This window comes from Mustela erminea, chromosome 21 (assembly GCF_009829155.1).
Source record: "Mustela erminea isolate mMusErm1 chromosome 21, mMusErm1.Pri, whole genome shotgun sequence".
Taxonomy (NCBI): Eukaryota; Metazoa; Chordata; class Mammalia; order Carnivora; family Mustelidae; genus Mustela; species Mustela erminea.
In genome coordinates this window covers 20985702-20998963 of record NC_045634.1, presented here as the reverse complement: position 1 = coordinate 20998963, position 13262 = coordinate 20985702, and the positions used below count along the sequence as shown (strand labels likewise).

At 36.9% G+C, this 13262-nt stretch overlaps 1 protein-coding gene across 1 annotated transcript in view; it reads right to left on the bottom strand.

Moving 5' to 3' along the window:
• DLC1 (DLC1 Rho GTPase activating protein) overlaps positions 1–13262 on the bottom strand; it is a 410622-nt gene that overhangs the window by 384034 nt on the left and 13326 nt on the right. Inside the window, exon 2 of the mRNA XM_032328905.1 lies at positions 10079–11223. Coding sequence (XP_032184796.1) covers positions 10079–11098 — 1020 coding nt within the window. The 5' untranslated portion in view covers positions 11099–11223. The remainder of the gene's footprint in view (positions 1–10078; positions 11224–13262) is intronic.

Genomic DNA, 13262 nt, shown 5'->3' with positions numbered 1-13262 from the left:
TACTTATAATGTTTTTAGTCAATTATGTTTTTAAATCACCTTGTTATGATTGACCATCATAAAAAATTAATTGGTAGCACTCCATAGATGATTCTTCCATATCTGTGAGAGTACAAAAATTATCGATATTCACTGTCTCCTCATCATTTTATAGTTGAGCCATTTTGTAAGTACATGTCCCAATAAAGATTTAGTCATCAAGCAAATGTCCATGTTTTTCATTTCACTTTTCTGCTCACCAAATACTAGCTGGGAGGAAATTAACACAACTAGCATTTTTTTTTTTTCCAGGACTCATTAGTATGCTGAAATCTGATTATTTATTTATTTATTTATTTAATGTAAAGTGAGTGAACCTGGAAGCTAAAAACCCAAGTTTGAAAACAGAAAGTTGCTTTGCCTAAGCTAAAGTATGGCATATGAAGTACTGTCTTCCCCTTTTGATGTTTATATCACCATGAAAGAGTTTGCAAAAGACACCTTAGCTTTTAAAAGTGATGGTTTAGGGGCACCTGGATGGCTCAGTGGGTTAAAGCCTCTACCTTCAGCTCAGGTCAAGATCCCAGGGTCCTGGGATTGAGGCCCATGTCGGGCTCTCTGCTCTGCGGGGAGCCTGCTTCCTCCTGTCTCTCTCTCTCTGCTTGCCTCTCTGCCTACTTGTGATCATTATCAAATAAATAAATAAAATCTTAAAAAAAAAAATTAAAATGATGGTTTACAAAATGGCTTTCTTGAAGTATTTGTTTATTTTATTTACCTCCTAAGACTGAAATCTGTGTATCTAAAGAAAATAAAATTTTACTTCTCAAGAACAGTTAAAGTAGGGACAGAGAGATTCCTCTCCTTTGTTCTCATAAGGGCACTGTCTTTGCATCCTTGAAAGCCCAGCTCAGGCATCACTTGGTGAAACCTTCTCTGACTTCCTCACAGGGACTAGGTCCCTTTCCTAGCTGGTAATGCTCCTACCTCCATAGACTTAAATACTTTCCACCTTCGGTTAGGTTGAATCATGATTTTACTCTCCTTGGGGTTCCAAACTTAGTATCATGTTAGGTTTAAAGGAATAGTTACTGAAGTTAATTTAACTGTTCTCTTGTTATTTATGTTACATTGCCCTTTCAACACGTAAACTATTTTACGTAGGGATGCATATGATTTTTATTTGGATCTTATACAGACATGACAGAGTGTTGGGAAAGTGAAGGTACTTAATATTTATTTAGTTAATGAGTGCATATTCCAGGCTCTATTATATAATGATATTTAGATAGCAAAGACGTCCATGAGGGTGGATTTATCTTCTAAATCCTCCCTCAAATTTTGTCAGTCTTTCCCCACACCTGTTCTCAGACAGTTCAGCTTACTCAGATCTATAGAACGATTGAGTCAAACCAATTAACCAACCAACCAACCAGCCAACCACAACAGCTACTTCTAAAGTCCATAGTGTTGTCTATGTGTCAGGCACTGTTTTCATTACTTCTTTATATTAACATTCAATCTTCCTAACAACAGAGTGGAGTATTCCATTATACATATGAAAAAACTGAGGCACAGAGAAAATCAGTAACATACACAAGATTTCAAAGCTACAAGTGAAGGAAGCAGCTTGATTGCAGAGTCCATTGGCTTAATTACTTGGTTCTATGCATACCCATAGGGTAGACAGTGTGGAGGCTAACCACAGGCCAAGCAGCACTCCAGAAATCTCTAACTAAAGTAGCTACTGACCCTGGCTGTTATTTATGCTGTGAATATAGATTCTGCCTGCAATTTTTCAGTTATGTAATTGTCAATTCACCTTGAATTTGAGTTAAAAAATGGATTGTTTCCTAGTACAGGAATTGTACTAGGCAGTTTGTTTAATCACATTTTCTATCTCATTTAATGTTCTAGCAAACTTGTGATATAGGGAATGTTGTCTTCATTTTTCTTTTTAGATATATATAAGCTTTACAAAGATTAAATGATACCCTTCAATTTAGACTGTGCTCTTTCTCCTCATCAACAGCTTATTCTCTTGGTTAGAAAATCAAGGCGAGACCAGGGCACCTAGGTAGCTCAGCTGGTTAAGCATCTGCCATCTGCCTGGGTCTTGATCCCAGGTCCTGGGACTGAGCCACATATCAGGGTCCTGCTCAGTGGGGAGCCTGCTTCTCCCTCTCCACCCCTCCCCCTGCTTGTGCTTTCTCTCTCTCTCAAGTAAACAAACAAAATAAAGAAAAAAGAAAAAGAAAATCAAGGTCAGACCAAGCCATTCATTTTCTAGACCAAATAGTAATGCTATTTCAACTTCTTTTTTTAAACCTTTGGGTTAACTTTTATTGTATATGAAACCCTTAATGTATATGAAACCCTTTTCAAGTTCCAGTGGCTCAAAAAATGGAACCTCAAATCTAAGAGTTTCATGAATCACTAGTTTTATTCCTGTGCCAATGTAGAAACAGAACTGAAAAAAAAAAAAAAAGAAGAAAAGTGTATTTTCCTATTTGCTTATGTTTCCTTTGAAAATTGTAAGGTTATCTCTAAAGTAGCACTATAATTTTCTTGACAGTTAGAACATTATCTGTGGAATAGAGACCTTGTTGGCAGCAGGGATAAGTACTTTAGTTCTAAGAACACGAGCCAGAGAGTGAACGGGTCTGTTGGCATCACTGCAGTTAGTGCCCAGATAACAGAGGCAGGGCCCTGTTCTGTAGGCTATGTGAGTTCTCCCAGCTCTTGTGGATATTGGCATTTCTTGAAGGGAAGCAGCCAAAACCTATGCTGGTTTTGTTGGTATTAAGAGATTAATAAATTGGTCCTGGTTTATAGTAACAGAAATCCACAAGGAAGAAACGTTTAATCAGTTTCACTATTATGATAGCCTCTAATGTGCATTTGGCTCTGAAATACCCATTAATTATTTAAAATAACATCATAAACATGTATTAATTCTTGCTCCAATAAAAGCTGATGTTGGGTTAATGTGAGTTTATTAATGATCTTGTTACTAATAACGTAAATTTGCAGTTTGGGTCCAAGTCACAACTTGGATCAGAGGCCCATCACACATCATAACTACTTAAAAAAAAAAATCTGGAACAAGAAACATCCAAATCTAATTGCTCTCATTCAAAGTATATTTTTCTGCCTTAGAGGCACCTGGCAGCAAATCTCCCTACTTTATGTGGTTTTCATGATATAAATTACAAAGAAATTTACTATTGTCTGACACTCTCTAAACAAATCCCTTAATCTCTCCTACTTGTTTGTCTTTCATTCTCTTACTCTATTTTTCCTGTCATTTCCCATCCATTCCACCCCCAAATTCCTCAGAATGACATGAACCAGAAAAGTTGAAAAATTTCTGAACCAGTGGCTTCCCAACATTTTTGATCCTGTGCTTCTCAGTGACAATGTGTATGTTATTTAATTATAAACTATAACATATATACTTTTCTATTAATATATATCTTACAGAATATATATAAAATTAAAGGATAAATTAAAAGTCACTGTGAATGGACATTCTAACATTTTCATCCCTTGAAACAACATTAATCCCTCAGCGCTCTCTGCACTGGGTTAGTGACAATGAATTAGTTGTTTTGAGATGAACGGTAATAATAATCAAACTTGAGGTTGCCGCAGAGACCCAGATTTTACATAGTTCTTTTCTCCCTCTTCCCTCATGCTCTGTTTTAGCATGGTACTAGCAGGAAGCACAGATAGGAGATTATGGTACCAAGCAGGGGATATCTGGTTTCGGATGTGGGTTGTATGGTTGCATTTCTTCTGCATTTTTATAAGTGGGCTCTAGACATCTGATTTTGTCTTCTGAAAATAAATCCTTAATCATGACAGGAATATCCATTCATTCAAACACCTATGAATAGAGTTCTAAGCCCTGGGCTGAAGGATATAGACGTAAATTTGAACCACTACAGATAAAAAACTGTCCCCACCAAGGTTATGCTTTAGTAAGCAATGGAGTGATCAAATGATTTTATAGTAAACATTATAAAAGAGATAAGTCTTCTATAAGTGAAGAGAGAATCAAGCAACTGATTTGGCTGAGGAGATTTGGGAAAATCCCCCCAAAGGGAAACTATCTAGAATCTTAAAATAGCTCACTGGGGATTTACCTTTAGCCTGGGGGAGATACAGCCTGGGAAGGCTAGCTCTACTCAGCAGAGTTCCTCAAGTGAACTGAGAATAACAGTAATTTATCTCCACCTGCTCTGTAATCACTGGACTCAAATTCATGTTCCTTGTCTCCTCCTTAGACTCCTGCTGGTGATAATCACAACTGCATCATGCTGAAATCAGATTTGATTCCCAGCCTTCTACAAATCCACTTTTTGTCAAGGACTTGTCATGTTGCTTTTCCTTACAATTGACTGGGGCTTGTCTTGGTATCCTTTATCCTTCTCTCTCTCTCTTTCTTTCTTTCTTTCTTCCTTTCTTTCTTTCTTTCTTTCATCTCCCTTCTCCTCCTCTTCTTGTGCCCTAGCCCTTCTCTCTTTCTCTGACACCATTGTTCCCTCCCTATGGTACTTGCCGTCTGTGTGAGTCAAACAGAATTTTTACTGGGGAATTCGAACAGACGTCTTACTGGGGATATTGCAAATGCTCAATGTTTGTTACTGATTGGTTTTATCAGACACTGTATCTGGTGTTATCTTTTATCATACAATTAAATGTGGTTTTGTTTTGGTTTGTTCACATTTCTACGTGGTTTTACGGGAATCGTGTTTATTATGCGGCAAAATATTTGAGCCCCAAATATCTGCAAATATGTTTTTGGCTTCCTAGTTGTTTGTAAGGCAAAAACCAGTTTAAATGGCATAACATAATTTGATGGTTTTCGGTGGCCTAACAACACAAAAAGAGCTATTAGTGAAGTTACCAGATGTACCTGGGACACGAAACCAGCTAAAATATAGCTGGGAAGACCTAGTGTTGTCTATCTACACTCCAACTTTCCACTGGCTAATGACTTCTCTGCCAGCCCTAATCCTTGACCTACAGAAACGAAGTTTAAAAACAATACAATCTACTCAACAAGACTGTGTCTTTAAAACCCATGTGACCTTAGTGTAAAATCATACTGTTATCATGAATCTATCTGCAAAGCTATATATACTTTCAAGTCCTCCCCTCTTTGTCAAATGATACTAGGCTTATTAACAAAGTCTAATTCTCCCCTAGTCCTTGCTTTCATTCAACATGTCTTAGGGCCTTAACTTAACCATCCTTTCGTTTTTTATTTCTTAGACAATTTTTTCCTTCCCTTTTATATTCTTCCAGCTGGCTTCCTATCTTTGTCCATTCTATCTTTTGCATAATTTACTATGTTCTTTATGTCACCCATCGGTCAATGACAGGCTCCTCATGCTACAAGGCTCCTACACAGGCATTCAGAAGACAGAAAAAAAAAACAAGGAGGTCATAGAGAGGAATGAGAAGGTCATTTCAAGTATGAGTGCACTTTTCCTGAATTTATACATATTTTAGAGATAGGGTAAGGAGAAAATACTTGATTTTATCAGTCATTTCTAATTAATGTACTACATTTGTCCAGAGATAAAATACAGTAGATACAGCATAATGTTTTGTTCCTGAAAAGTTTTCCATAAAAAAGTGCAGCATTTGGTCAACATCACTTTGAATTGTTTCTTAACACTGAAAGATATTCTATAGTGTGAAACTAAATCAAGTATTTATAGAAAATACCACAGAACATATAGCAGCCTGTTTATCCCTTTCACAACAGGCCATGATATACTGGAATAGATTTATGGCAGGGTGCTGTTCCTCAACATGTTTAATGTTACGAGTTATCCCTCACTATAAAATTTCTCCTTCTTTGATAATAGAATTTTTATCTGACACCTGCTTATCCAGAACACAGACTCCATTTCTCAGCCCCTGTTGCTTACTGTGGCCATGCAACTAAATTTTAGCACAGGAAATATGGGAGAAAAAAAGTGTGTCTTTTCTGGGTCCTGCCTGTACACAGGAGTGTCTCTAACCCTGTAACTCTCTCCTCTTCCCACTGACTTGACTGTCAATAAGGGATCAAGGTGGTAGAGAAGTTAGATCAAAGGAGTCTGGGGTTTTGAAAACATAGAGGCTACATGGTAGTCCAGAACTATTTATGTCTAATTATTATGCATATGTGAAAAAAAGATACTGTTTAAGTCACTTTTATGCTGGTTTTCTACAACAGCAGTCAAAACTACAGCATAAATGGTATAGTTTATTTTATTGTCGAAATGTGAGATTTTTGTTCAAATGTGGAATTAGGTGTCTTCTCAAGTTCCAGGTCATTTTTTGCACCATATTTTGGAGTTTATATTGCTTGGTAATACAGTTCATGTTTTACGTGATCAAATAAAAATATGTTCATCCATTTATATAGCTATCATGGTTATGCAAAACTTTGGGAACTATTTAAATAGTCTCTAGAGACGACTGAATTTTGAACTCTCTTTAATTAGCTAACCACCATCAAGAACAAATACGCTAGTTCTTTTAAAAAAGTCTAACCTCAAGTCTTTCCCTACATATTTTCCATCTTCACATCTCATTTGGTTTAAAGAGACCACTTCTTAGACAGACTCCCTCCTCCAGATTTCTGTGGAATTTGTCTCTGAGAATTGCTCTTAACCAGCTGCCTTACCCCAAAGACCCACCCACGCTCTATAAGCGCTGATCATATGCCACACAACCTTCTGACTCATTTGCTAATGTCTGTTCCTACTCCCTTGGTTTTCCTTTTATTTTAGTGGCTTCATTGAATGCCATAGTTCACCATATTTAGGAGAATTATTATCTTAAAAGATTAATATATATATATATACTACAAATGTAGTCCTCTCCACTTGAAATTCTTAATAAATATATGTGTATCTATCCTTGATGTCCAGAAATAACACTGGAAAACAACAAAAAAATACATCATGCAAAACAATGAATGCCTGCCAAGATTTATGGGTTTGAAGGAATGATAATGTATATCTGCAGTACAATGATGCCTCTAGCACAATGCTATTTCAGAACATTCTGGGGATCACTCTTAGAAGCTCTACTTTAGTTTTCTTTTTTTTTTTTTTCCAAGTCTTAGGATCTTGATTATATCCTAACCCCCACTGCCCCCCCCAAAATCATGCTTATAAATTCAATGAAGGATTCGCTTCACTCATACGACCATTAGATAATACACTGATGAAATTTCTCTCACTAAAATTTTATTAGCTTATATTCTGATCTACCTTTTCTTTCTTTCTTCTTTTTTTAAGATTTTATTTATTTATTTGACAGAAAGAGAGATCACAAGTAGGCAGAGAGTCAGGCAGAGAGAGAGGGGGAAGCAAGCTCCCCGCTGAGCAGAGAGTTCAATGTGGGTATCGATCCCAGGACCCTGAGACCAGACCTAGGCCCAAGGCAGAGGTTTTAACCCACTGAACCACCCAGGCACTCCTGGTTGACCTTTTCATGCACTAATCTTAAAGCTGTCACCATGGCTGACAAATAGTTTTACAGATATAGACAATTAAGCAATTTTTTTTCAGCATCTGGAACTTAACACCTTAGACATGAAAATGTGGCTCATGTGTCTCCCCAAAAGGCTTACCTATTTTAAATGACGTACAATAGCATTAGGAATGGAGTAGTTGATTGGAACTCTTGTCGATAATTTGAAAAACTTTATAAATACTTGTTTCCACTTCACAGAAGTGATGATAATCATAAGAACTATTTAAGGGATCATTTTGTGCTATGCAGAAAATGCTCCAAGTTATTTATGTATGTAACATTACTTTGTATTTGTACTTTTGTTCATTGTATGCATTTCACCCATAATTCTATCACTTTTTATAAAACTTATATAGGATAAAAGGTGAAAAATCACCTGCTTCTATAGTTTTAATTCCATTCTTTCAAAGTAACTGCTATAAACAATTTTATCCCAATTTAGCTAGAATTTCACATTTAATCATATAGAGAGATTTATACCCCATTTATATTTATATCTATATATGCATATTTTGTCCTATGAGGTTGGTATGTGCTAGACATAGTGGTCTGCCACTGCCTTTTTCCACATATACTATAACTTCAGCATTATTCTGTTAATGCACACAGATCTCACTCTATCTTTTTCATGGCTACATAGCATTCCAACAATAGATAAGCAATAATTAAACATTCATTATTGGTGGAAATTTAGATTGTTTCTTTTTTGTCAGTAACATACGATATAATAATGAACATCTCTGCCCATATATTTTTATGTTTTACTGTTTTCTTTGGTAAATTTCTAAAATGGCTATTTGCCAGTTCAGAGATATTTTAATATTCATTCAGTATAAAATAGAACAGAAATTCCTACAGATGTTGATTATAGAAGCTTCTCCCATAATCAAACCTTTCCAGAGTAACTCCTAAACTTGAAATTTTGCATTTAATCTGTTTATTAAAAAGCATCCTAAATGAGCTGTAGAGTCAAAGCAAATATTCCACCAGACAATGCCATAACACTTTAGAATGATGAAATGCTTAAAATAGAATATTTAAGTTAGAGCTTGTAAATAGGTTATAATTACAGCTCTCATAAATGTAGCTATGCTACAGTGACATGTCCAAGAGCAAATTCTTTCCAGCATTCTTAGTATTGATATAAATGTCCAAGTGGTGAGCATATGTTTCTGGAATGTTTAATGTTTCTGTCAGCAGTTGGGCAGGGTTTGTCTTATTTTAGGGGAGCTATGTCATAGGTCAGTTAATAATTTCTTATGTCATTATTGCATTCCCAACAGATTTGATAGGATAAATGGACATTTCTGAAAAAGTGACCAGAGCATGCCAATCATAACAACTTTAGGGAGCATTAATCTTTTAAAACAATCTAAAAGGAAGGAAGAGTCTCCCAGAGGCACAGGATGCTCTGTTTTCATATAGTTTGAACACATTGATCTTTGTTGTCAAGCCTCTGACTTCATTTACACTAACTTGTAACATGTGACTGATCTAGTTTGTTAGCAAAGCCACAGTTTATGGAAAGCAGACTTTTTTTTTTGTTTTTTACCTGCAAAAAGAGAGATTTTTGTTTCCTCATTGTAGATAGCCCCAGTTGAGCAGAACTGAGAACACTGGTTTTGTGTTAGGAGAACTGCAATTATGGGTTAATATGATTATCATAAGAGGGGGAAGGATGTTGCCCAATCTGCAGGGAGTTTTCAATGCCAATGACCAGATTGGATTTATAAAAGAAATCATATTTGTACTTCATAAGGATTGTAAGCACTACATTGCTGGAAGAATTTGGAGAAAATCTACAAGATAAGACAAACTTTGGCCAAGGGTCTACTAGCTAAACCATGCGTGCTGTAACTCTAATTTTTGCTTCTCTCACTTGGAAACTTCTTAGGGGAGTATGGCATCTACAGGATTAGTAAAAGGGCCTTGGCATCAAGAATAATTTCAGTTATTGGCTCTTTTTGGTTAAGAGTTAAAGAAAAGTTGATACGTCTAATGATGGCAAATGTGCCAGAGGATTATTTAAAATAGTATCAGTTTATTTGGGGGTAGGGAAAACTATTGCCTTTGTGTATGTAAAGGAGTCCTTTTCCCCATGTGAATGATACCCCTTATGATAAAATATACTTTTTAAAGAGAAAAAGAAATAAATCTAAATAATTGATATGCAATAAAGAAAATACTATTTCTTTCTTTCTTTCTTTCTAAAGATTAGATAATACTCTTCAGATAGGCCTTGACCTATAAGCTATCTGGTGGCTGTTTAATTCCAGTTAAAGAAAGTCAAACCAATTCTGTCTCCAACACAATTCCAGAATACAATGTTCACAAACTATTATAAATAATATTAGTGAAATGAATAGGTTGTTACTGTATTTTAATGTTTAAGTATTTTGATGGTTTCTCCAAGAAGATACTCTGAGTTATACAGCTATACTATAAAGCAATAGAAACATTTACAGACCTCTTGAATCTGAGCAAAATAATAAGTGATGGTAAGAAAGATATTTATAAAATCCCCAAAGCCAGATAATCTGTGCATGTGTCTTACCTTTCTTTTGCGAAGCCTGACTGGGCTGTCCGTGGGTTCTTGGGTGGCCAGAGTTTCCTTTAAGTGTAAACACTGCATACCCTCTCCTGAGTTGACCTTTGGGAGACTTTTGTTTTGATGTTCTGAGAAACCACTCTTCTCGAGGCCATTTTCAGCTGACATTCCACCAGTGCAGGAAGGAGGTTGCAGAAGGCAGCTTCCAGAATCTGCTTTTAATAATGGCAGTCCTCTGTCCGCGCAAGGAAGAGCCAAGAACTTGTCCTGTACTACACTGCAGGTGTTTCTTTCATGTTCATCTTTAGGGAAGTCAAGTTTCCTTCGTTGCTGAGCAATTACAGCAGAATTAAGCAATTGCTTCTCAGGCACAATATCTTTCACATTCGAAGAGTCACACACATTTATTTTATTAGATGCATCTTTTATTTCACTTAAGCTTATCTCATTACAAAGCTCCAGGCTTTTACTTACAACGTCAACAACTCTCTTCTCCTCTCTTTCTTCTACCAGTGCTAAGTCAGCTCCGTCTGCCATTCCCCAGGAGTCACTCTGGTGATTGTCCATGATGGGCAGTGTCGTTCCTGAGGAGCCTGCTCCTCTGTTGTTATGTTGGTCTGATATTTTTTGTCCTTGGGTACTTAAAATCTGCTTATCATCTGTAACACATGGATCGGAATCGGTATCCTCATCGGAAATATGCACTAGCGTTTCTGTGCTGGCCTCCAGAGAAAGAAACTGATCTTCACCTTCATGGCTGTCATTTTCATCCACCTCCTTTGAAATGTGACCCATTGGCCTCCCAGGAAAGTCTCTCAGCTCTGAACCATGGCAGCAGTCCGGGAGTGAAACACACCTCTCTTTACGATCCACATTTAAAGACGCATCTTTTTCCATACTTGCCTGCAAGCTGTCAGCTACTAGTCCATGATGACATGCTGGGTTGTAATCATCAGAATTAAAAGGCTGTCCCATCCACTGGGTCACATGTTCTTCCCAGCTTCTCTTTCTGATAGCTACAGACATGTCATCGTCGTTTAACAGCAGATAGAGAGATACGTTCCATATGAGACTAAAGGAGATGGAACTTGCTGAAAAATGACTTCATATGTAGTAACTCAAGAAGAGAGTGAGTTTCGTCATTTTGCCACCTATTAAAAAATTAAAATATATATATATATATATTCAGGATCATCATTCTCAAGTCAAAATATATGTTGGAAAAGAGAGCATTTAATCTGAGCTATGAAAGATTAAGAGATCTTATAGAGCATCTATTTGATGGCTTTAATGATGTTACTTCTTTAAGAAGTAGCCTCCTATTAGAACAAAAGGTCGTATTTAATCTTTCTGGTCAAAAAACAATGACAACACTTTAAATGCAGCTGGATCAATTGACCTACTAATGAATGAAGGTTAAGTACTGAATGCTTGAAACTCCCTTAAGAACATATTTGCATTACAGTACTTAATAGAACTCACCAGAAGAAAGTTGTTGCTCTAGCTGCCACGCTTTTGTGCTTTACTTTTGTGAACAGAAGTCCTTAAGGAAATCTATTTGCTAGGGGTGCCTGGGTGGCTCAGTGGGTTAAAGCCTCTGCCTTCCGCTTGGGTCATGATCCCAGGGTCCTTGGTTGATCCCTGCATCAGGCTCTCTGCTCAGTTGGGAGCCTGCTTCCTCCTCTCTCTCTCTCTGCCTGCCTCTCTGCCTACTTGTGATCTCTCTCTCTGTGTCAAATAAATAAAATAAAATAAAATAAAATAAAAAAGAAATTTATTTGCTGCTTGGTTTGAATTGCAGCAAAGAATACCAGGGGTCTGTTCATGCCAAATCAGAGCCATAGAGACAGCATATGCAATGTCTCAGTTTCTGAAAGAGCAAACTCCCAGGATGTATTTACTCCAAGGAGTGACTAAGAAGCATGGAAAAAATCTAGTGTAGCTCCTATTAACACATAATTCATAAGAAAGTGTAACATAGACCACTGACCATGCCCTAGGATAAATACATTTACACACACACTTATCACAGCTACTACTACTAGCTAGCAAGCTTGTTTTGCTGAAGCTTAGAGACATTATATTAGTTGCTCAAGGTCAAACATCCAGGAAGTAGGCCAGGATTCAAACTAGGCCCTGGATCTGATTTTGTCAACAAACATCACTGTTTCCATGGAAGGAGATTCTACCTGCGCTCCTTCCCTCCCCCCCAGCTTTAGTACATATAAAATCTCAACTCCTCAGTCAGGAATTCAGAGAACCAAAAGGAAGTTGTGAGCATGCTAAAACAATTGGGACAATTCCTCAGAAATTTCAGTCGCATTCTTTTTGGCTTCTAAGGAGTTTAGTTTGTGTACTGCTGTTAGAATTTGGCCATAAAAATGTAAGTAAACCAGAAAAACCAGGCCTGAGATAAGGTAAAATATAAACACATTCTAGGTAGCCTTCTCCTTTTTGCCTTGAATTATTCAAACCCTTCGTTCAAGGAAACAAATTATACCAATGTAAACTGAACTTTACAAAAATGACTAGTCCAAACGTTGTCCCATAATGAAACCAAATTATTGGACCATAAAAGAAAAATCCCATTCAAAAGAGCGGGCACTTCGAGTTTTTCCTTCACACAAGAACTGTCAGCACATAACATGGATTGGCTTATTGATTTCGGCCATAAACAAGATTAACTGCTGTGCTGGTTTTGGGTCACTTCAGTCTACTGAACAGGATTCTGAGTCCCTACCAAAAATTTCAAGGTATTCTGACTAAGCACTTGCCAGAAAGGTAAATATTCCAATCCTATGAAGACCAGCAGAGTTAAGGAATATACTAGATTTGGTACCCTAGCCCAACAAAATATCTTTCTGGATACTATCGGGTTCCCTCAAAGGTCTGTGACCATTTGAAAATGGTCAGCCTGCACATTTTCCATGTTGGCATTCATTCTGCACTCAAAAGAAAATATAAAGTCCCCAAATTCCATGCATAAGTCATTATAGTGTGGGAGGCTACGGAAAGTGGAAAAAACGCATAGATGCAGGCCAGAAAATTTCTGCTTTCATGGGCAAATTTGGGTTGTAATAGGGCGGTTCTGTTTTAGATGCTTTCTTTTCTTTATTTTTATCCAGTGTAGAGAGAGCAGGCTAACTTAAGAAATGCCAAGTGGTATTACTGTGTCATTCCTAAGCCACAT